This window comes from Sorex araneus, chromosome 5 (assembly GCF_027595985.1).
Source record: "Sorex araneus isolate mSorAra2 chromosome 5, mSorAra2.pri, whole genome shotgun sequence".
In the NCBI taxonomy this organism is placed as follows: Eukaryota; Metazoa; Chordata; class Mammalia; order Eulipotyphla; family Soricidae; genus Sorex; species Sorex araneus.
In genome coordinates, this window is record NC_073306.1 from 135,248,155 (window position 1) to 135,271,603 (window position 23,449).

At 48.6% G+C, this 23,449-nt stretch overlaps 1 protein-coding gene across 1 annotated transcript in view; it reads right to left on the reverse strand.

Moving 5' to 3' along the window:
* BCAS1 (brain enriched myelin associated protein 1) overlaps positions 1-23,449 on the reverse strand; it is a 98,530-nt gene that overhangs the window by 14,454 nt on the left and 60,627 nt on the right. Inside the window, exons 8-9 of the mRNA XM_055140408.1 lie at positions 17,944-17,985; positions 9,482-9,655 (exon numbers count right to left, since the gene is read on the reverse strand). Coding sequence (XP_054996383.1) covers positions 9,482-9,655; positions 17,944-17,985 — 216 coding nt within the window. The remainder of the gene's footprint in view (positions 1-9,481; positions 9,656-17,943; positions 17,986-23,449) is intronic.

Sequence of the window (23,449 nt, forward strand, 5' to 3'; positions counted from 1 at the left end):
ACCTGGGTTAGCCCTGCGCAAGGCAAGTGCAAGGCAACCCCCAAATCACTTACAGCTTCTAGCGAAGTGTTTACCTGGTGCCTGGCACTGTGCTAATTGACAACAGAATAGCCGCCTGCTATTCTGATACATCGTGTCAGAATACAGAGACAGAGCGATGTTTTTCTCTCTCCCAGGTGATGGCCAAGCTCAGAGAATCAAGCATTGAGCCTGGAAGTCTCAGGCTAGGGAGTGAGGACTTGTCCCAGGCTTTATCTCCACGTTCCACACTCTTTAATTTTTTTTTGGCGGGGGTTGGGGGGTCACACGCAACAGTGCTCAGAGGCTACTGCTGGCTCTGCACTCAGGAATCACTGCTATGTGCTCAGGGGATCCTACAGGCTATTGGGGATTGAACCCATGTGTCAGCCCCATACAAGGCAAGCACCCTCCCTGCTGCCTCTGGCTCCGCATCGCTTCCTCTTGACATCCCCCAAATAAAAACCAGCCCCGGGAGGAAGGAGGCACCGTGGAATCCACAGAAATTGCCCAGGCATCTTCTGAAGCTACTTAAGCAGGAGAAACAACGAGTTTCCTAGGTCGGGATTGGTAAAGCTCAAACAGGAATGTTTGCAGGACACGCCCAGGGTTGGGGTCCACCCATGCTGGTCTCTAAGTACTAACCAGGGCTGTTGTCCAGTTCAGAAGGCATTGCAACGGTTTTGGGGATGGGAATTCCTACATCCTGTCCCTCACCCGAAATACCTTCCCAAAGCTGGCTTCGGGGGCACCTGGATGGAAGCTTTCTGCTGGCTAAGTGTGCAACGCATCTTTCTTCACCCAGCACCCCTGGGGTCCGGAGGCTTCAGGGATATCATTGGTGTGGATTTTACCAAGCTGTGTACCACAGGGCATACATAAGGTTTCCCACCCTCTGTATTCAATTTTTTTTTTCCTTTTTGGGTCACACCCGCAATGCACATGGGTTACTCCTGGCTCTGCACTCAGGAATTACTCCTGGCGGTGCTTGGGGAACCATATGGGATTCTGGGAATCGAACCCAGGACGGCTGTGTGCAAGGCAAACGCCCTCCCCACTGTGCTATGGCTCCGCCCCCCCCGCCCTGTATCACTGTATCACTGTCATCCTGTTGCTCATCGATTTGCTTGAGCGGGCACCAGTAACGTCTCCATTGTGAGACTTGTTGTTACTGTTTTTGGCATATCGAATACGCCACGGGGAGCTTGCCAGGCTCTCTCTGGCTCTGAGAGAGACAGAGGAATCGAACCCGGGTTGGCCGCGTGCAAGGCAAACGCCCTCCCTCTGTGCTATCACTCCAAGTGGTCTTTTTGTTTGTTTGTTTTCTTCTTTGGGGCCTTCTGCCTTATTTTTTTTTATAAGGACCAGTCTTGCTTGAGAAGATGGAGAAAAAAAAAATGGATGCCCTCTTGGAGATTATCTCTCCCGACAACCAGTTCTGGTCTCGCTCGAAGACCTGAGGAGTTCCTCTCTGGCCTCCAGAATTCCGGCTGTTGTAAGAATCCCTGCCCAGGGTTTCTGGAGTTTTGGAAGTAGTGAAGGTCCTCATGTGTCTGCCTCTGGTGACGGGCAGGACCCAGGGAGCCAAGGGAACCAGGCTCATCACACCCTGAGTGAGCGAGGAACCAGCCTCGCCCCATCCTGCCTCACCCCCAGGCCAGGGAGGTTTTGATTTTTCTGCCGTTGTTTTCGTCTGGAACGTGTTAGGTATCCTGCCCGTCGGGGCTCACTTTGCGTTTTCTCTCTCCCTGTCTTTGCCAGTCTGGGATCTGGGAGAGAGGCCTGACACGGGTCCTGGGTTGGCAGGAAGATCCACCTCCTCACAAAGAGGGTCTCAAATTTTCTCCAACGTTTCTCCATAGTTCATTTTGAACTATGTAAAGCAGTGGGGGCCACGGCAATAGTACAGCTGGGAGGCACTTGCCTTGCATGGGGCCGACCAGGGTTTGATTCCCGGCACCCCCTGGGGCCACCCCCCAAGCCCGTCAGGAGTGATTCCCGAGTGCAGAGCCAGGAATAACCCTTGAGTATCGCCAGGCGAGGGCCCAAAATGAACAGAGAAAAAAAATAATAAATTAAAAAGCAGTATTATGTGGGGCTAGAGCGATAGCACAGCTGGGAGGGCGTTTGCCTTGCACTCGGCCGACCCGAGTTCGATTCCCTGCATCCCATAGGGTCCCCCGAGCACCACCAGGAGTAATTCCTGAGTGCAGAGACAGGAGTGGCCCCTGTGCATCGCTGGGTGTGACCCAAAAAGAAAAAAAAAGCAGGATTATGTGAAAGTTCCTGGATGCCAAGTTTGCATTAAGGGTCTTATGAAACTCATCTGAGGTCTGTCCACCCACTTCCATTCTGTCTTCCTTTCTTTTAAGTTTTTGGGGCTCTCGGGAGACTGGGGTGCTGAGGATAGAGAATGACTCCTGAGGATAGAGCATGTTCTCTGCCCCCTGAATCCTCTCTGGGTCCCCCTCTCTGCTGCCTTTCACTCCCTCTTATCGCTTTGCTGAGCCCTCGCTCCGAGACGAATGGGAGTGATTCGTGTTGGGTTTTGCCTTAAACGATCCAAACCACAAAAGCTTATTTTTTCCAGCTGTCAAAAATAGCAGCGTTACTATAGAAAGAGGCGAAAATTCTTTCAGCGATTATTTAATGCGTTAAAACATGGGTAGTAAAGACGATAAGACTTCAAGCTTTTCCAGGGGGACATGAATTGGTCCACACACTTATTTTTTTAAAAAATACTCTGCCAAGAGTTTCTTTGTCATGGGATAGTAATAAATGTGATCTGAAATAGATATTTTTTTTCTTTTTGGGTCACACCCGGCGATGCACAGGGGTTACTCCTGGCTCTGCACTCAGGAATCACTCCTGGCGGTGCTCAGGGGACCATATGGGGTGCTGGGAATCGAACCCGGGTCGACCGTGTGCAAGGCAAACGCCCTACCCGCTGTGCTATCGCTCCAGCCCCTGAAATAGATATTTAAAATAGGGCTGGAGAGATAGCAGAAGGGTAAGATGTTGGACTTGGATGCATGGTTTAATCCCTGGCACCCATTTGGGTCCCCTGAGCACTGCCTGGGTAAGACCTGAGGAAGCCAGGAGTCAGCCCTGGGTATGGACAGCCCCTGCCCCCACCACATAAATTTAAAGTCAAAAACTAAAGGACAGAATTGCTGAGATGTTGGGGCTGGAGCGATAGCACAGCAGGTAGGGCGTTTGCCTTGCACACGGCCAACCCAGGTTTGATTCCCAGCATCCCATATGGTCCCCTGAGCACCGCCAGGGGTAATTCCTGAGTGCAGAGTCGGGAGGAACTCCTGTGCATCACCGGGTGTGACCCAAAAAGCAAAATTGCTGAAATGCTAATGAAAACATTGAACGCACAATTTAAAATTGCCTTTACATTTGCGTTTTCTCTTCATTAAATCAATTATTTAAAGAAAATCACCTTTTGCTAGCAAGGTCTAAACTCAGTTTGACATATTCATTTATTTTCCTTAAACAATAACCTCCCCCACCCGCCTCCTACACACACACACACACACACACACACACACACACACACACAAACACTGGCCAAATGCTATCTCCGTTTTCAAGTCTCAAGGGAATTTACCCTCATGCATAATTCTAAAAACATTAAATGCATTTGGGAGCCATAAAAGGTGTTTCATTTTCCAAATAAACGGTTGAGGCTGACTTCTGTCCACTTACACTCGGAGTAGAAGGGGGAGAGCATGGCAACAGGGGGAAGATGAATACAGGGTGGTCTCACTTAGCTGAGGTCTATAGAATACCGGCCGGGGAAATGTAAAAGAGGGTTGCCTAGAGCACCCTGGACCCCGGTGTTTGGGGAGGAGAAGGACAGAGAAGAAAAGAAATCAAGCAGGGTGGGGACGGGAGAAAAAGAACAAGAAGTAATGGGTGAGCAACCACCAGGGCTTACATGGGTGATACGGGAGAGTGGTTTAGCCATAGACCCCAAACACAGACTCAACACCCCTGAAAACAGGAGACTCATCTGCAACCGCTTGTAACCTGCCTGTCAAGGGGACAGGTGGGGGTGGGGGCGGGGCGGGGCTGGGGGTGGGGAGGGAATACTGGATCTTGGTGAAGGGACGCTGACTCTGGTGGTGGGATTGGTGTTGAGATATTATATGCCTAAAACTCAACGGAGGGTAACTTTGTAAATCACGGGGTTCGGAGAGCCTCTGAGGTGTGGGTGTGTGATAGTAGGGTTCAGGGCAGAGTTCAAAACTTATTTTCTTCCTGAGGCTTCATTCTCCATGAGTGCATCATGGGCTACCCCTGTGGGGGTTCATTACCGTATCCCTGTGTCCAGCGTCTAGCGGATGCACCATCATTTGTGGAACAGTCAATTAATGAGAGGCAAAAGAGAGAAAGAAGCCACATGTTCGTCAATGCAGTGGTTCATTAAAGGGTGATAAGTCTACAGTGTGATTCAAAGAAGTTCTAAAGACAGCATGGTATTGGGATAAAAACAGACCTGCGGACCAATGGAACAGAGTTGAATATCCTGTCACAGATCCCCAAGTATATGGCCACTTAATCTTTGACAAAGGAGCAAGAAATGCAAAGTGGAACAAGGAAAGCCTCTTCAACAAGTGGTGCTGGGAAAACTGGATAGCTACCTGCAAAACAATGAACTCTGACCTCTGTCTAATGCCAGGCACAAAAGTTAGATCAAAGTGGATTAAAGACCTCAATATCAGACATGAATCTATAAGACTTATAGAAGAAAATGTAGGCAGAACTCTCCATGACATTGAAGCTAAAAGCATCTTTAAGGATGAAACAGCACTGACCATGCAAATGGAAGCAAGCATAAACAAATGGGACTATATCTATAATTAAGAAGCTTCTGCATTCAAAAGAAACAGTGACCAAAATACAGAAAGAGCCCACAGAATGGGAAAGAATATTTACCCAATACCCATCTGATAAGGGATTAATATTAAGAATATACAAAACACTATAAGAATTGTATAAGAAAAAAATCTCCAACCCCATCAAAAAATGGGGAGAAGAAATGAACAGAAGTTTCCTCAAAAAAGAAATACAGGGACTGGAGAGATAGCACAGTGGGTAGGGCATTTGCCTTGCACTCGGCTGACCTGTGTTCGATTCCCAGCATCCCACATGGTCCCCTGAGCACTGCCAGGGGTAATTCCTGAGTGCAGAGCCAGGAGTGACCCCTGTGCATCGTCAGGTGTGACCCAAAAAAGCAAAAAAAAAAAAAAAAAAAGAAATACAAATGGCCAAAAGGCACATGAAAAAATGCTCCACATCGCTAGTCATCAGGGAGATGCAAATCAAAACAACAATGAGATATCATCTCACACCACAGAGACTGGCACACATTCAAAAGAACAAAAGCAACCAGTGCTGGCGTGGATGTGGGGGGAAAAAGGGACGCTCCTTCACTGTAGGTGGGAATGCCGACTGGTCCAGCCTTTCTGGAAAACAATATGGATAGTACTTCAAAAACTAGAAGTTGAGCTTCCATATGACCTCGCAATACCACTTCTGGGAATATATCCCAAGGGTGCAAAAAAGCACAGTAGAAATGACATCTGTACCTATATGTTCATTGCAGCACTGTTCACAATAGCCAAAATATGGAAACAACCTGAGTGCCCTAAAACAGACGACTGGTTAAAGAAACTTTGGTCCATCTACACAATGGAATACTACATTAGGAGAGTATCATGCTAAGTGAAATGAGTCAGAAAGACAGGGACAGACATAGAAGGACTGCACTCATTTGTGGAGTATAAAATAACATCACATGAGGCTGACACCCAAGGACAGTAGATACAAGGGCCAGGGGGATTGCCCTACAGCTGGAAGACTGCTTCATGAGTGGAGGGGAGAAGGCAAATGGAATAGAGAAGGGATCACTAAGAAAATGGATCACTAAGAAAATGATGGCTGGAGGAACCAGTTGGGATGGGAGATGCATGCCGAAAGTAGATAATGGACCAAACATGATGACCTCTCAGTGTCTGTGTTGCAAGCCATAATGCCCAAAAGTAGAGAGAGAGTATGGGGAATATTGTCTTTCTTAAAGGCAGGGGGAGGGTAGGAAAGGGGGGGGTATACCCGGGATCTTGGTGGTGGGGAATGTGCACTGGTGGAGGGATGGGTGTTTGATCATTGTGAGATTGTAACCTAAACATGAAAGCTTGTAACTATCTCACGGTGATTCAATAAAATTTTAAAAAATTTAAAAAAAAATTCAAAAAACCCCAAAAACCAAAAACCAAAAACAAAGAAGTCCTAAAGAATCAGGGGGCTCTACATTAGAGGCTGCAAACTTGAATGCCCCTAAGTATAAGGCCAGTAACAAATGAGTGAGCTGGCCACAGGGAGGTGGGGGATGGTGATAAATGATACAGCCATGCCTTTGGTGAATTTTGTATATTTGAATAACTCAAATGGGTGATACTCTAATGAGATTTTTTCAAAGGGATAAAAGAGTGAAGAGGAAGTCTGGGATTTTAGGTGAAATCCCCAGAATCGTGGGTGCATGGATCTTAAACATTCGAGTTCCAGGAATCACCCTTCTTTTTTGTTTTGTTTTTGGACCACACTCTGCAATATTCAGAGGTTCCTCCTGGCTCTGCACTCAGGAATCACTCCTGGTGGTGCTCGGGGAACCATAAGGGAAGCAAGAGATCGAACCCAGGTCAACCTTCTGCAAGGCAAGCTTCCTACCCACTGCACTACCTCTTTAGCCCTAGGACTAACCTTCCTAATGAGCAGTGAGTAATAATAACAGACATGATCTGTGAAAAATGTACTCTCTTTATCCCAGAGCGAACCAATGCCAAAGGATTCTTTTGTTTCCATCTTGTTCCCCAAAAAAACAGTAACTTCCCAGTTTTAATGATAGAGAATATACCCAAATAAGAATAAATAGCTCTGGAAGATGATTTTCTTTTTTCTTTTTCTTTTTTTTTTTTGCTTTTTGGGTCACACCTGACGATGCTCAGGGGTTACTCCTGGCTCTGCACTCAGGAATTACTCCTGGCGGTGCTTGGAGGACCATATGGGATGCTGGGAATCGAACCCAGGTTGACTGCCTGCAAGGCAAATGCCCTACCTGCTGTGCTATCACTCCAGCCCCACGATGGATTTATTTTGAATGGACATAGAAGGTGGTTTAGAAATTCCTTAAGTAAAGTAGATTCATAATGGCTGTTTGCCAGAGAAAGGTTTTGGGTTTCCCCCCACCCCCCGAGGTTGGGTGGACAGTGTATCTCAACTCCACTTAGAAGCAAGGAAAGAGGTCACTCTCAATGATTATAATGAGCATCTGGGGGATCCATTTATGATTCAGATGGGTTTCCTGAAATAGACTTAATGTTCTGTTCTTTCCTGACATTGAGTAACGTTTAGTTAAAAAAATTATATCTGAAAAAAAAAATTTATATCTGGACCCTCCACTTTCAGTACCACACGGCAGAATAAATGACCAGGAGTTCAGAGTGGGGGTGTCCAGCTGCCCAGGGCACCCCCTCCTTACTCCTTCCATCTTCTGTCAAACCCAACGGGAGGGGAGAATGACCGCCACCAACAGCGTCTAGCAGACTTGTTTCCAATATGCCTCGCTCCCACCGGGAAGTCTTGTCTTGTCACGTTTGGGGTACTAGAAAGCATTTCTTAACAAGTTGTGGCAGTGAAATTAGAGTTGCTTTTTCAAAGGATTAAACTGCTGAAGGCACAAGAGAATTAAAGTTTGCTTTCCATTACCGAGAAGTAAAACCAGTGACCTTTCACTTGGCTTTTTGCTTTTTGTCTTCCAATTTGGATTTTTGTGGGATTCTATTAAAGTTCCTGATGGTTCAGGTATTTAATACCCAAGATTCTTCATCGATGATGAAGATGTCTGTCCATATTCTTCCTGTTCTAACAACTAGGAGGGGGGACAAAATCACCAACGGAGTTCTGCAGACTCGCTGTTAGAAGGTCATGTTGTCAGGGCGGGAGAGGTCGTACAGTGGCTACATGCTTTACCCGCATGCAGCCGACTCAGGTTTGACCCCTGGAACCAAATCTGGGTTGCCCCAGAGTGACCCCTGAGCACAGAGCTGGGGATAAGCCCTGAGCACCACCACCTGTGACCCCTTTTATCCCCCTCCCAAACAGAAAATTATGTTGTCATTTCCTCATTGGAATTATATATGAATTAGCTTTGTTTACATTTGTATCATTTACATGGCAGCCTCAGAATTTTTCCAGGCTCAAGAAATAGTATAGGGGTTAAGGTACTTGCCTGCCTTGTAGGCAGTTGACCGGTATTTAATCCTGCATTCAATTGCAGGGTGGGCCCCTAAGCCCTCCACACCCAGAAATTTGTTTCAAAGTCAATATATATCACTGTATCACTGTCACTGTCATCCTGTTGCTCATTGATTTGCTCGAGCGGGCACCAGTAACATCTCCGTTGTGAGATTTGTTGTTACTGTTTTTGGCATATCGAATACATAAATGACTTCTTTTTCATTTTCTTGCTTTTTGGGTCACACCCAGCAATGCTTAGGGGTTACTCCTGGCGGTGCTTGGGGGACCATATGGGATGCCGGGAATCTTTTTTTTTTTTTTTGCTTTTTGGGTCACACCCGGCGATGCACAGGGGTCACTCCTGGCTCTGCACTCAGGAATCTCCCCTGGCGGTGCTCAGGGGACCATATGGGATGCTGGGATTCGAACCAGGGTTGGCCGCGTGCAAGGCAAACGCCCTACCCGCTGTGCTATCGCTCCAGCCCCAGGATACCGGGAATCTAACCCAGGTTGGCCACATGCAAGGCAAACGCCCTCCCCACTGTGCTATCCCTCAGCCCCTATAAATGATTTCTTACTTAATCCTTTCAAAGTATCTTATGTTGTAATGTGAGTCCATGTCTTTTCCAAGGGAATTTCCAGAAGAAGAAGATCATTTCCATAAGAAGAAGAGTGACAGTGTTCACCAGACATAAGAGGAGATGGTACAAGCACCCAGAAGAGTGGGAGCATTCCTTTCTAGCCTGGAGCTAGAGTGACCTCAAACTGAGGACCCAGGAAAGAGAGAGAGCAGCGGGGGTTAGCACCAGTCTCATGAACAGACCTCTTCCCCCCCTGTACCAGATCAGAGCCACAGACGGGCTTTCCCTCCCGACCCCCCTTCCTCTCCCAGGGAGCCCCCTGACAATGAAGCCTCAGCCCTGCTGGGACCCCTCTCCTTTATTCTCAGGGGCGGAGAGAGGGGACCCCTTCTTCTGGATGGCACCTCCCTGTAAGTTACCTCCTCCTCACCTCGAAGAAGACAAGAAGAATCCTGGTGGGTACCGAGTCAAACACCCCTGATCTCATTGTCCCTCCCAGCCTCAGTGTCCCTGAGCCCCTGGGTAGGTTCGAGTGAAGCTCGGGGCTCATCACACCCCCGAGGCCCCCAGCTTACCATTTGCCTGAAAAACGCCCTCAGGGACGTTCTGGAGGGTTTTCTCTCTTCACGTCTTAGTTTGACCTCCGTGGGCTCGGGGGCGGGCTCTGCTCCTCCGCCAAGATCCACTGTGTGCAAGTCAGACTCCACCTCCTCGCTCGCCTGCGCCTCTACTGGTGATTCACACACCACCTGGATTATTTTACCCGGTAATGAGACAGTGAAAACAACAGCAACAGACCCCCCAAAACCTGTTGGATCAAGCGGCGGCCCAGCTTGAGCATGAAGTAGGACCGGGAAGTGAGGTGACACCCATTTCCAATGAATCATCCAATAGACTGACTCCCAAGTGGCCAAATTCTTGATCCCCCCCATAAAACACAAAAGCTTGGACGGAAGCTCCCTCCCTGGGACTTCCTCAGACCACGAGTGTCTCACTTCATGAGGTCCACACTATTTTTGGTGGGCTCTTAAGGTCGCTTGTGTCGGGCTTGGGTCAACTCAGGAGGGGTCGTTTCCCCAAGAATCTGCCCCCAGAGATGGTGATTTTGACATTTCCCATGCCCAGTTCAGTTCCCTGTGACTATGGAAGTATCTTTGCTTTGTTTGGAGGCTACGCCTGGCGGTGCTCAGGGCTTACTCCTGGCTTTGTGCTCAGGGATCACTCCCGAGGAGCTTAGGAGACAGTAGGGGATGCCGGGGATGGAACCCAGGTTGGCTGCATGCCAGGCAGATACCGTACCCGCTGTCCTATCTCTCTGGCCCTGACACTGTCCTTTTGGCCGAGGAGAGGGGTAGAACCTTTCGAGGGAATACACTGCATCCATCAGGCTGGACTTCTCATGAATACATCTCCCACTTCCACCCAGATGAGTGGGTAGACCGTGACGGAATTGATGTTCACACGTTCAGAAGAAACACGAATGAAGCTAGAGAGCAGTGGCCAAGGCCCCCCAACGGATGGGCTTCTGGGATAACTGGGAGAAGGGGTGGGAAGAGGCGGAAGGTGCAGAATAGAGGGTCAGCCACGGGCGGAGGGGGCTGAGAAGGAAGGTCCGATCCACCGCTCTGAGATGGCCAATTCCGCTCCACACGTAGCATGCTCCATCTGCATGGGGCCTCAGGTACAAGCAGGGCGATTCCTGCCTTTGCAGGGGTCTCTGTCACAGCCTGGAGTTCATGGCCTTGAGCGAGTTCTAGAGTTTCCTTGTTTCAAGCAGCGATGGTAGACGACAACCCAACCTCCCTCTGCTGGCGCGGGTGTAACCCTGGAGCTAAGCATGGATGTGACTGCTGAGAGCATGGGAGATTTTTTTTTTTTTTAACAGGACTGGAGGGATAGCACAGTGGGTAGGGTGTTTGTCTTGCATGCGGCCAATCTGGGTTTGATTCCTCCGCCCCTCTCGGAGAGCCCAGCAAGTTACCAAGAGTATCCCGCCCGCACGGCAGAGCCTGGCAAGCTCCCTGTGGCGTATTCATTATGCCAAAAACAGCAACAACAAGTCTCACAATGGAGACGTGACTGGTGCCCACTCGAGCAAATCGATGAGCAACGGGACGACAGTGCGACAGTGCTTTAACATGAAAAGCATGCGTCAGAGATCACATAGGACCTGCCAAGCCAATGTCCTTGCTTCTGGCCTTTTCTTTCACCACCTCCAACCTCACAGAAAAGAACCCCGGGGCCGGTGGCAGCGTTGTCTTCGTCTTTGCCTGTGCCTGGTCCCCAGCGCCCTCCTCTGTCTTGCTTTTGCTGCTGGAGAAGGGATGAGGCACAGCCTGCTGGTGAGAAACCATCTTCCTTTCCTTTACCAGCGGTGCCGTGGGTTTGCAAGTCAGTCTGCGTGAAGAAAGAAAGACTCGTCTCTTCGCTCTCGTGGGAAGCATGGAGAGCGCGGGCGGGTCAAGCTGGCCGTGTCCTGAGAGGTCTCCCAGGCCATTTGCAGAAGAGGCTTCGTCAGCTCTGTTTTCACGTCAGTCTGGGACTCAGGCGCATTTCACGCAGAGACTGGAACAGAGCAAGAGATGGGGCTTGGCAGGCAAACGCGGACGTGGATTTGCACACCACGGTCCATTTCATTCAAGAGCGTTTCTGAAATACAAGCCTCCCCCACCAACGGCCTGGCATGGGGTCAGCCTGCCACGGGGGCAGACTGGCATATTCTTGTGCCCGCCTCCCTGGGTCTAGTCGCTGCTTCTTGCCATTTCTCAACTTCTCAAAACCTTTGTGTTCTGTTTTCTCCATGGGGGTAAATTGCGCTTCCAAAAGTCATTTTGTTTGACATGAAACCAGACAATGTCGGGGCTGGAGCAATAGCACAGCAGGGAGGGCGTTTGCCTTGCACGTGACTCACCTGGGTTTGATTCCCAGCATCCCAAAGGGTCCCCCGAGCACCGCCAGGATTGCAGAGCCAGGAGGAACCCCTGCGCATCACCATGTGTGACCCCAAAAGCCAAAATAATAATAATAATCACTGTCACTGTCATCCCGTTGCTCATCGATTTGCTCGAATGGGCACCAGTAACATCTCCATTTTGAGACTTGTTACTGTTTTTGGCATACGGAATACTCCACAGGTAGCTTGCCAGGCTCTGCTGTACGGGAGAGATACTCTCGGTAGCTTGCCAGGCTCTCCAAGAGGGGCGGAGGAATCGAACCCTGGTTGGCGCATGCAAGGTAAACGTTTTGATGCTGTGCTATCGCTCCAGCCCAATAATAATAATAATAAATAAGTAAACAAATCAGACAATGCATATTAGTGAGGAAGCGCCAATACTTAGTAAGCACTTCAATCCATCTTAATGGTTGTTACCACATGAGAGCTTGCTACTTTATGGACATGAATCATGGAAAATCATCCACCAGCACAAATTTATTATTTAGAGATGATATTAATAGCTACCTCTTACTATGCTCAGTGCTGTGCAAAGAATTTTTAATACTTTACCCCAGCAAACGTGACTAGGACAGGCGATCTTATGACCATGCTATGCTGCACAAAGAATCTGAATGATTGATGGGTCAAAGTTACTCCCTACGTAAGTTTTAACGAGCATGGGGCTGTCTGACAGAAACTGAATATCTGATGGATTCTTGACTCCCTATAATGAATAAGAAGTTTGAAAACACAGGTCGATTCAGTGGTTCTAAAATGACCTAGGAATTTGGGTTCTTGCTCTCCTTTGGCTCTGCTCTCCTTGGGATGCCTAATGTTCATCCTTTTTCATCGCTAGCTCATGGGTATAAAGTAGCTGCCACTGTTCCATTCATCACGTCTTTAACCCAATGTCCTTAGAAGGGAGATCATAGCCAGAGATTTGTGTTGTGGTTCCCCTACTTCAGGGTACATTTAATTACCAGAAGTGGCCATACCTTTAGGCTAATTAAGGCTAATTACTGGTGAAGAGAATGGGATTACTGGTTTAGATCAATATCAATCACAACAAAATGCTCTCGGTGATTTGGAGGATGGTGGAGAGCGAGAGCCCCTAAGCTTGCCTAAGAGCCAGGGAAAGGTTGGGAGAATAGGAAACAGCTGTCAGCTAGGTAATGACCCCACGCTCTGAGTTCACCGTGAGTCTGACTTGGAAGCAACCAGTTCTTCTGTGGGCATGAAGGCCTTAAGGAGCAATTACTCACACAATGAAACGCCCAGATTATATGGCAATGACTTTATAAATCAATTTCATTTGACGGCCAGTGGTTCTCAAGCCGGGCCTTTCCTAACGCCAAGAGGTGTCAACTCATAAATCTGAGGCCAGCGTTTCCATCCTTCCAAAAACGCAACTCAGGCGGTAGCCAAACAAGGAGGGGGCGCTTCTAAAGGCTCTCGAGTACACTTTGATGTCAGGTCAAGAAGTGGTCTCTTGGCAGCCAAGGAAAATCCACCGACATCCAGTGTGGAAATGTAAAAGTATCCGGGCTGAGCAGGGAGCTGATCTGCATAGACAAACATAAGCGTTTGATTTGGATTTGGACCATTTTCCACTTTCCTTCCAGGCCCCGGCTTTGGAAATAAAAAACGCATTTCCTTACTGAGGACTCAGGTCTGTGAAGGCACATTTCAATGTTGGGGACAATGGACATAATGAACACCAGGCTTGTGCTGTAGTTCAGAATTAAAGTCCCATTTGCTTCATTTCCACGGGGGATATTGCACAGTGTCACACACAGGTGGCTAATGGCTTTACGAGGCACCTCTTAGCAGAAGGTTTGTACCTTCGCCTCCTGTACTGTGTCTGGCCCACTCCTGAAATCCTGTTTCCATAGGTTTCAGAGATTGATTTACAGTAATATGGTTTAACCACCCCCAACATGGATATTGACGTTTTTACTTAGGTACAGCGGGGAAGGTGCTTGCCTTGCCTATAGCCAAATCAGATTCAATCCCTGCCACTGCGTCTGTCCTATATGCCAGACTCAGGAGTCATCCCCGACTACCACCACCTGTGGCCTCCAAAACAAAACAAGAAGTTTTTCTTTTCGAATCTTTCTGCTATCCTTCCTGCTTGGATACGGGATACGAATCTTCAGCTACCAAGACTTGGAGGGGATTTCATTCTTCTACCCAGCAACTATTTTCCCTTCTTCTCATAGCCCCTCTCGTTTTGCTGGCTGGGGGAGCCAATCCTGCCTTACCAGCGCTGCTCCATAATCCAGGACGAAGGTGCTGAGCAGGGTTCAAGCCAGTCAACCTGGTTTAGCTCCTGGGCCCCAGTGCTCAGGGGCAGGAGGATGTGGCCGCATGTTTCATTTCCGGGTTAATTCACTCTCCTTCCTGTGGAGAATGACAGCCACACCCATCTCCAGTGATGGTCAGGAAAAAGGGGTCCACGAGCCATGGAGCGGGACTGAAGGAACCCCTGAGAGCTTGCACGGTTCACCTGGGGGCGCTGTTTCCCTCTGTGGCCACATTAGCACTTCTGTGTCGAAGGTATTGATTCACAAGTGCAGACATGGAGACAGCCCACGTAGTGCTAAACATAACAGGCAGGGCATGCACGTGTGAGAAAACCCAATCTGTGCTATGAAAGTCACTGACCCTGGGCGCTCAGTGACGCCTGCTCTCACCCCTGTGACAAGCTGACCCAACAGAGCTCATGGCAACTCCAGGTGAGTCAACGAAAGAGAATCAAGGGCAGGCGCTACTGTTGGGACCCCTCCTGGCCTCTGGGCTGGGCGTTGTGATGTTGGAACCTGGGCCAGGTGGCCAGGCCAGAAGGATCCTGGGGAGGATGCAGCTTTATCTGAATCCAAGTCTCCTTTCGAGGGCTGAGAACCCATCAAGTCCATTTCCGTTTACGTGCAGGTGGAGCTGGGCTTGCTTTCAGCTTGCAACCGAGAGATGGCTTCCTAAAGCAGAGAAACAGCCCGTTTCCTCAACTGGGGGGAAGAAGAGACGCTTTCCCAATTGATTCGCACGTGGATTCTATGCACCCATGACTTGAGGGTCACAGTGGAGGGACCCTGCGATGTTGGTGGTTCGGAAGGACAGGCCCCCATGACTCCTGGAGCTCAGAGGAGAAACACTGATCTGTGGCCTGTGGCAGGCTGATTGTTCTTCCTAGCGAACACGGAGGAAGGCTGAAACCATTCTCTTCGGTGCTTCAGAAACACAGAGGGGCCTTGCAGGGGCTTCCGGACTGGCTTGGAGACTTTCTAGAGAAACTTCACAAAGCAAACAGAATCCTTTTGAGGCCATACGGTGCGTGTTAAAAATGCCCTTGTAGGACAGGGAGGCACACCTACTTTCCGGTTTTTCGGGGTTAGAAGGAGCACATGGTCCTGCTCTCTTATTTGGGAGGAAGAAATGACCCTCTTGGTTAGACGCACACTTTCTCAGAGCCAGCCGAGAGACGCACATTTTCAGCAGGAAATAGTCACCAACTGCTCGCGCCTAGTGTGACAGCCGCCACCTCTGAGCAAGTCTGGGGGGAGGTGGGCCTGTCCTGCACTGGCCTGGCCGGGGGGCAGCCAGGCGGCTCCGCTGCGGAGGCCCAGGACACGGAGTTCCTAAAGGAACACGCAGGGTCGCATTCTAATACGACGTTTCTCATGCTGCTGGTGTCTGGGTTCGAGTCATTTCCACATGGTATAACACACTCTTTTGGGGGATGGTTTTCCAATCAAAGTACTCACAGCCCTTCTTAGCTCATGGCTCATACAAAATGGAGTTGGGGGGCCAGAATTGATCCAATGGCGGTGGCTGGCACATTTCAGAAGTCCCAAGTTTTTTCTATGTCTCACATCACACCTGTCTGTCGCTCCTCAGAACCTCAAAGACCCCAGTGCGTAAATAATATTATTTTGGCGTTTTAATAGATGAGTAAACTTGAGTTTAGGATGTGGCATAGCCTGAGGGTGGTGGGTCACTACAGGCCCAGCACTTCCAATGTAAGGTACTTACTTAAAGGCTTGGAGAGATAGTCCAGTGGATAGGGTACTTGTCTTGTATGTAGTAAACCCAGGTTCAGTCCCTAGCACCCATATGGTCCCCAGAGCTCCACCATGGGTGATCCCTGAGCACAGAAGCAGGAATAATCCCTGAGCACTGCTGGGTGTGACCCCAAAACAAAGAAGCAAACACTAAAAGTAGTTAAGGTAGAAATACTGAAATGGGAACGTAGAAATCTTTGGCAGGAAAGCAATTCAGAGAACTTTTTGCCACATTGGTTTTCTTGAGTAAGTACTTTGCCTTTTTTTTTATCATAAATTTTCCAGCTTTTGTTTTTGTTTTCTCATAATTTTTCCAGCTTTTGTGTTATCTTTCAGCCTCAAGAATTCACTCTGGGGGTCGGAGCGATAGCACAGCAGATAGGGCATTTGCCTTGCACATGGTCGACCCGAGTCAACCCCCCAGCATCCTATATGGATTCCCAGGTACCGCCAGGAATAATTCCTGAGTGCAGAGTCAGGAATAATCCCTGAGCATCACTGGGTGTGAGGAGAAAAAAATAAAAATTCACTTTGATTCACGTTTACATGTTTTGGTTCAAATTTCACATTAGAAAATGAATTCCTCAGCATTTCCCACGTAGAGAGCAGCACTGCAGTTTGGCACGTGAGATGGGAGAGGCCAGGTGCTTCAGATGAGCATTTCCATTCTTTGGTTCCCCAAAAACTTTAAAGCTAACATGCGTGGGGCTTAACAAGCAGCTTCAAATGTACCATTCAGGGGGAGGAAACAAATCCGTCCCTCCCTGCGTGCTGCTGAACTAGAGACTTCAATGTTCTCCAGAAAATCAGTCATTCAAGAGAATTTTCTGGAATTATGAGCTTTTCTGAGCTATTAATTTTTGGAGAGAGAAGAACAAATTAACAAGGAAAAGAAAGAAAGGAAAGAAAGAAGGAGGTAACAATGGGAAGAAGGAAAAAAGGGGAAGGAAGGGAGGGAAGATGGGAGGAAGATGGGTTGGAAAGAAAGGAGGGGAAGGAAGGTGGGAGGAGGGAAGGCAGGAAGGAGGGAAGCCGGAGAGAAAGGAGGGAACGGGAAATCCACAACATAACAGATCTCGAAGATCTTCCTAACAAGAATTATAACCATTATTCTGATTTTCATTCCATATCACAGAAAAAAAATCATTTCTGGAAGCTCTTTGGATTTTTAGCAACTGCTCAACTCCAGCAATCAAATGAAAATGAAAAGCCCTACTTATGGCAAGTAGATCAGAGACACAGAGATGGAGTCAAACACATTCCGCTTTGGCAAAATGATAAGCCCCAGTTTCTAGTTTCCATACCAAGGAATCACACATTAGCTTTCCCCCCTTAGAAAATTCTGCCCAGACTGCATTTTTTTTTGGTGCAGAATCAAAAGCTCCCACGCCCAGGTGTTTATTCTACCAGGCAGACAGTCTGGGAATTCACATTTTTGTTAGCATCTCAGATAGACCCATTGCCTTCAGACATAAGTGCACCAATTGGCAGATTTTTGCCCGTCACCTTGGAAGATTCATGCCAAAAGAAGGGCGCTACGGCTCAGAGGAGAGACCCACAGAGCTGATTCTCCCGCCCAACACCAGCCGTGTCAGCATCTACTACAGCAAGATGTTCCCTTGCCCCTGGGCTACCTGGTTTGGGTACCGCTCACAGTCCAAAGAGCTCTAGGTTGCTATGGAAACCAAGAGGCAGGAGCAATCAAGGCAGAATGAAACAGAGGGAACAGCCTCATTGTCCCTTAAGGAAGCAAGAAGGTATTCCGATGTCTAGTAGACTCTTTCAGCCCTGAGACAGCGACACATCTCACAAACGTGTGCTCTGAGTTTGCATATAACTTCTCTTGGAATCAGCAGGCGTTACGAATATTCACCCGATGTTAGTTCCCCGTGACCCCTAAGCCTTTGCCAGGGTGAAAGAGTCTACAGCAGATGAATAGCACTTGGCACATGCAAGAAACATGGGACCCCAAGATGAAATGCCCAGAGGTCTGACAAGCCAGAGATGAAGGTGGAATGATTCTGTCATAGCATGCACAACTTACATTCTCCTCTGTACCTGCGGGGACCGGCGACTCTCTGCCTGACTATAAAAGGAAGATAAAAACAAGAGTCAGGATGGCACCTGGAAGTGAAGTATTCGTCGGGCTAACAGCTCTCGGGCACAACTGTGTTCATTGGCAGTTCAGGTTTCAAAACAGAACTTGAAGGAGGCGCACAGAGAAACAATACAGCCAGATTCTCAAAGCCACGCGTGTCCGGACGCAACCAAGGCAAAAGTGCACAGGTACAGCTGGTACACGGGTGTGAAAGAAAACCCAACCCCAGCTGGGACTGGGACCCAGCGGCTCATTGGTGTGTACGTTTCCTGGTGCCTGATGGAAAGGGGGAGGGAGGGGCAGTCAGTTATACCAATGATGTCATTGCCAAGTTGATGTCTGGCTTACGCCATTCGTTAGAGCAAAACACACAGCGACGCAGGACTGCTCCGGCAAGAAGTGTTCCAGGCCTTCACCCCAGAGTCCCTACAGGGCAAGCGAGCACCGAGATCAGTTGCAGTGTCCTCTCAACCCAGTGGCCAGTGTCAGAAGCTGAATCTCACGCCAGGCCTTTATTTTTTAGCTTGAGAAGGGAATATTCTCTCTCTCTCTCTCTCTCTCTCTCTCTCTTTCTTTCTTTCTTTCTTTCTTTCTTTCTTTCTTTCTTTCTTTCTTTCTTTCTTTCTTTCTTTCTTTCTTTCTTTCTTTCTTTCTTTCTTTCTCTCTCTCTCTCTCTCTTTCTTTCTTTCTTTCTTCTCTCTCTCTCTCTCTCTCTCTCTCTCTCACATACATGCACACACACACACACACATCACTTGCATGAGGCACTTTGCCCTCTGGGATTCTCCTCACACAGTGGAGATGGAGTGAGAGGTGTTCCTGTTTCAGCTGGGCTGGCTAAGCGGAGGTGGGAATGTTGATACGACAAGTTTCCCCAGCAGTGACGACTCCCAAGAATAGAAACCCTTTTCTTTTTGGCTACTGTGTACCTTTCTTTCTCCCCTTCAAACATGCTTTTTTTTCTGGAACATTTATTTCTAACTATCTTCTCCTGGGGCTGGAGCAATAGCACAGCGGGTAGGGTGTTTGCCTTGCATGCGGCTAAACTGGGTTTGATTCCCAGCATCCCATATGGTCTCCTGAGCACCACCAGGGGTAATTCCTGAGTGCAGAGCCAGGAGTGACCCCTGTGCATCTCCAGGTGTGATCCAAAAAAAAAAAAAAAGCAAAAAAAAAGTTTAATTATCTTCTCCTATGGAAGATTACTTAGGTATAATAGGTCCTTGGGAAAAAGGAAAAAATAAAGATGACTGAATTTTCTGGAAGCTCCTGCTTGTTGGGAAATGGTGGAGCAATCAGAAGAAATTGCAAGTCGTGTAGCTTTCTTGGAACTACACCCCTTCTCCCTGAGACGGTGTTGGCTGATAACACCGGGAGCAGAAAACGAATGAAACCACATTTTATAGCTGAACTTCCTCAGCTCTGATCTACCCAGGGCAGAGCGGCTGCCATGTTTACATCACTGTCATCCCGTTGCTCATCGATTTGTTCGAGCGGGCACCAGTAACGTCTTTCATTGAGAGACTTATTGTTACTGTTTTTGGCATATCCAATACGCACGGGTAGCTTGCCAGGCTCTGCCATGCGGGTTCCATACTCTTGGTAGCTTGCAGGGCTCTCCGAGAGAGGCGGAGGAATCGAACTCGGGTCGGCTGCGTAAAAGGCTAACGCCCAACCGCTGTGCTATCACTCCAGCCCACCGTGTTTACATGACAGACAAAACCTTCCCACTTTTTAGGATGAGCGTTTTCTTTTTAGTTTTTCCAGCCTTCTTTCCTGTTCTAATTAGTGATAACGAGACTAACTGGTATCTTTCAGTTTCCTGTGTCGGGGGCGTTTTTGCCATTGATTCTTTCTTCTGTCCCAGAGGAATCTGGGGACCTGGCTAGGGGACAGTGAGACGCACCCCGGGGCTCTGCTGACCTTCTGTTCCTGACTTTGATCTTTGGGATGGCACCCGGCTTCCAGGTCTTCCTGAAGTTTCTAGAATTGGCATGACAAATATTTTTATTTCCAAAGGAAATTGCTACTTTATATTGTCATGTAAAATGTAGTCATTCCTTAGATGGGGGATGAGTTCAATCACACATTTCTCCAACTTCAATATGCATCCATTTTTACATCTGTTCATCTGCTGCAGCATCACCTGGATTTACCTACAATAAATTTTTATATATTCACGCAGAGAAACACACTTTTTTGGCGTCTGGGCTGGAGCACTCAGGGACTCCCACATACAGGCCTGTGCTTAGTCACCAGTCTCATCCCTGGCCCTCACTCAAGTATATTTTTGGAAAGACATCTTATGATTTGAGGAAATAGACTGTTGAATTCTTCTGCTATAAATAAAAAGTATGTATTAAAATAATTGCAACGAAGAACAAACTTACTATGTTCTCATTCATTTGGAGGATTTTTTTCAGAAGGGAAGTCGGTGACTACTAGCACTGTGACAAATTCCTACTCATAGCAAGAAAAGATTCTTCCTTTTTATACGGAATCACTGTGAATGACAAAGCTGGAGAGCCATTCATGAGTGAGTTTGAGGCATACACCATTCCAATACCAGTTCCTCCACCAGTGTCCATTTTCCTCCACCAGTGACCCGGTTTCCCTCCGTTGTCCCAACCTGCCTCCCTCTGTGGCAGGTAGTTTATTCCTCCTTTCAGCATTCCGTTCTCCAGAGCGGACACTTCCCTCCACCAATGTCCTATTCTTCCCTTCCCTGGCCTCGTCTCCCCCCGCCCCAATCAGTAGAAAGCTTCTGGCTGGAAACCAGCTCTCCTCCTCTTCGTTCCTATTTGTTGTTCCCCTACTGTGTTTCTTATACCCACACACGGGAGATCATTCTGTGTCTGTCCCTCTTCCTCTAACTTCACTCAGCAGGATACTCTCCAAGTCCATCCGCGAAGCAGCATATTCCATCTGTACTTAGGGCCACGGAGTATTCCATTGTATATATGTTCTATGTTTTTTTTTTCTCTTTTTATCTTTTCTTATGGCTAAGTAGTATTCCATTGTGTTTATGTACCACGTTTCTGCATCCAGTCATCTGTTCTGGGGCACTTGGGTTGCTTCTGGATTTTGGCTATTGTGAATAGTTGAATTGTTGAATATTGTGAACAATGTTGGATATTGTTGCAGTGAACACAGGAGTGCAAGTGTCTTTTCTGCATCATTATGCTTTGAGGCCCTTGGTGCATATTCCAAGGAGTGGGATTGCTGGGTTGTATGGAAGCTCAATTCCTGGGCTTTTTTTCCCCTAAGGAATATCCATATCCTTTTCCAAAAAGCCTGGACTATTCCCACCAGCAGTGAATGAGTGTAGGACAGACGCGTCTTGCCGTCACCAGAGACATTGGCATGGAAGGACAACGAAGACCGTTTTCCACTGTGTGATCCATTAACTGTTCAGAACTGAGTCCTAAAAGTACCCAAACTCACTCTGCAAATTTGTGCCCCGGCACCTAGCCTTTGAGGGTACTGCATGCCAGTAGCTGAGATTCCTGTTTAGTGCAAGGACCCCAAATGGGTCACAAGAGTCCAGCTTCCTGTTCCCCCTTCAGTGCTGAACACACTCCAGAGAAAACTTGTAGAGGCCAACTCTAGAGCCTTTGGACTGTAGAGTCAAGGTTCATGGTCCAGCTGTGCAATAGAGAGTAAGTTACTTTCCCTCTCTGAGCCTCAGCCCATAGCAAAGCTATGTCTCTTAGGTCACAGGGGTACTGATAGGAAGGGATGGAATAAAGTAGATGGAGGGGAGTTGGGGCTGGAACCTCTCGTCCTCTCCCTCTCTGTCTCCATCTGCCTCTCCCTCTCTCCTTCTCTCCCTCTCCTTCTCTCCCTCTCCCTCTCTCCCTCTCTCTCCTCCCTCAGGATTCAGCCCTTCTGTCTCCCGGAAGTCAGAGTTCATGGGGTGGAGCAGGACACAGATGACGAGCCAGGAGCCCCAGGAAGCGTGTTCTGCAGTAGGAAGTTGGATTCCTGGGAGCCCCTCCCGAGGGACGTGGGAACCAGTGACTCTGGGGGTGCAGGGTCTCTGGGGAGCAGCTCCTGAGGAATGGTGGGATACAGTGGGCCCGGGGGCCAGCCCTGACAAGGGGAGCAATTCAGCCCCCCTGACTTAGCTGTGTACAGGAAGGAAATGCGCTGTGGGCTGCCTGGGGTGTTCTTGTTAAGGGGGCGACTCTGCAGTCCGGGGGGCGGGTGCAGGGGGATTCTCCTTCAGAGCACACGAGACACACGCTTCTCCGTGGCTTTGCAGGGGGCAGGAGAGCTGGGCGGATGGTGGGGGCTTGTGGGGCCGGTGGGTCAAGCCAGCTGGCTCCCGCTTCGGGCTCTGGGGCTGGTGGTGTGGCCGGGAGTATCTAACAGGGCCAGGCGGCAGCCCAGACTGGCTCAGGGTTTTTAGACTCTTGAAACTATGTGGGCAGAATGAGTTGGGGTGTGGACTTAGTCAGGCCCATTAATGGAGCGAAATCGCTGTGATTTGTTTCCTGGGCAAGGCACTTCGCACAGAGCCGCTCTCGAAGCTGCATTCAATGAACAATTTTTATGAACATTAGAGAAAGTGACAAAGTAAGTTAGACCCAATGAACTGAAACTTTTCCTAACTCCATGCCGCCTTTGAAACTTCCTTAAGTCTGCTCAGGCCAGAGTCCCTTATTGGAAATGTTACTTCTGCTCTCTAGAGTTGGTGCCAAAGCCAGACTGTGTCAGGGATGACCAAAGCTGGGCTGTGGCCAGGGATGCTATGGGTCACAGTTAAAATCGTGACGGCCTGCTCGATATCATAGGGACAGCCGTTGTTGCAAAACCCCAAATTCGAGGGTATCCTAATCCCAGTGCATTGTGTCAGATCTTGATGGTTTATACCTGGGGGTATTCTCATGAGTGGGGTGTGCAGCTGATAAACTTTCTAAGGGCGCTTCCTTGGTCACTGGTCCAGTTACAGATAGAAACGTGGAAGTAAAGGGCTTTTCCAAGGACAGATTCTTGTTGGTGGCCTACATCCTTTGGGAAATAGCCTTCATGAGCTTACATCTCATCATCCTGGTAATTTGAATTAATAGCAGTTTAAGAAGTAAAAACAGGGGCTGGAGCAATAGCACAGCTGGTAGGGCATTTGCCTTGCACGTGGCCGACCCGGGTTCGATTCCCAGCATCCCATAGGGTCCCCTGGGCACCGCCAGGGGTGACTCCTGAGTGCAGAGCCAGGAGGAACCCCTGAGCATCGCCGGGTGTGACCCAAAAAGCAAAAAAAAAAAACCACCACTAACAGACTCACTTTTCCTTAACCCCTTGACCACAAGGCGTTATATCACCCGTTCCTGAAGAAGGTCAGTTTCTACCATCAAATGCAAAACTCACAGCTTATAGCAGGCGGTGACCCCCGATCCCCCGTGTTGTAAAGTGAGTAAGTAAGAAGCAGAGGCAAGGAAAGTCGAGCACA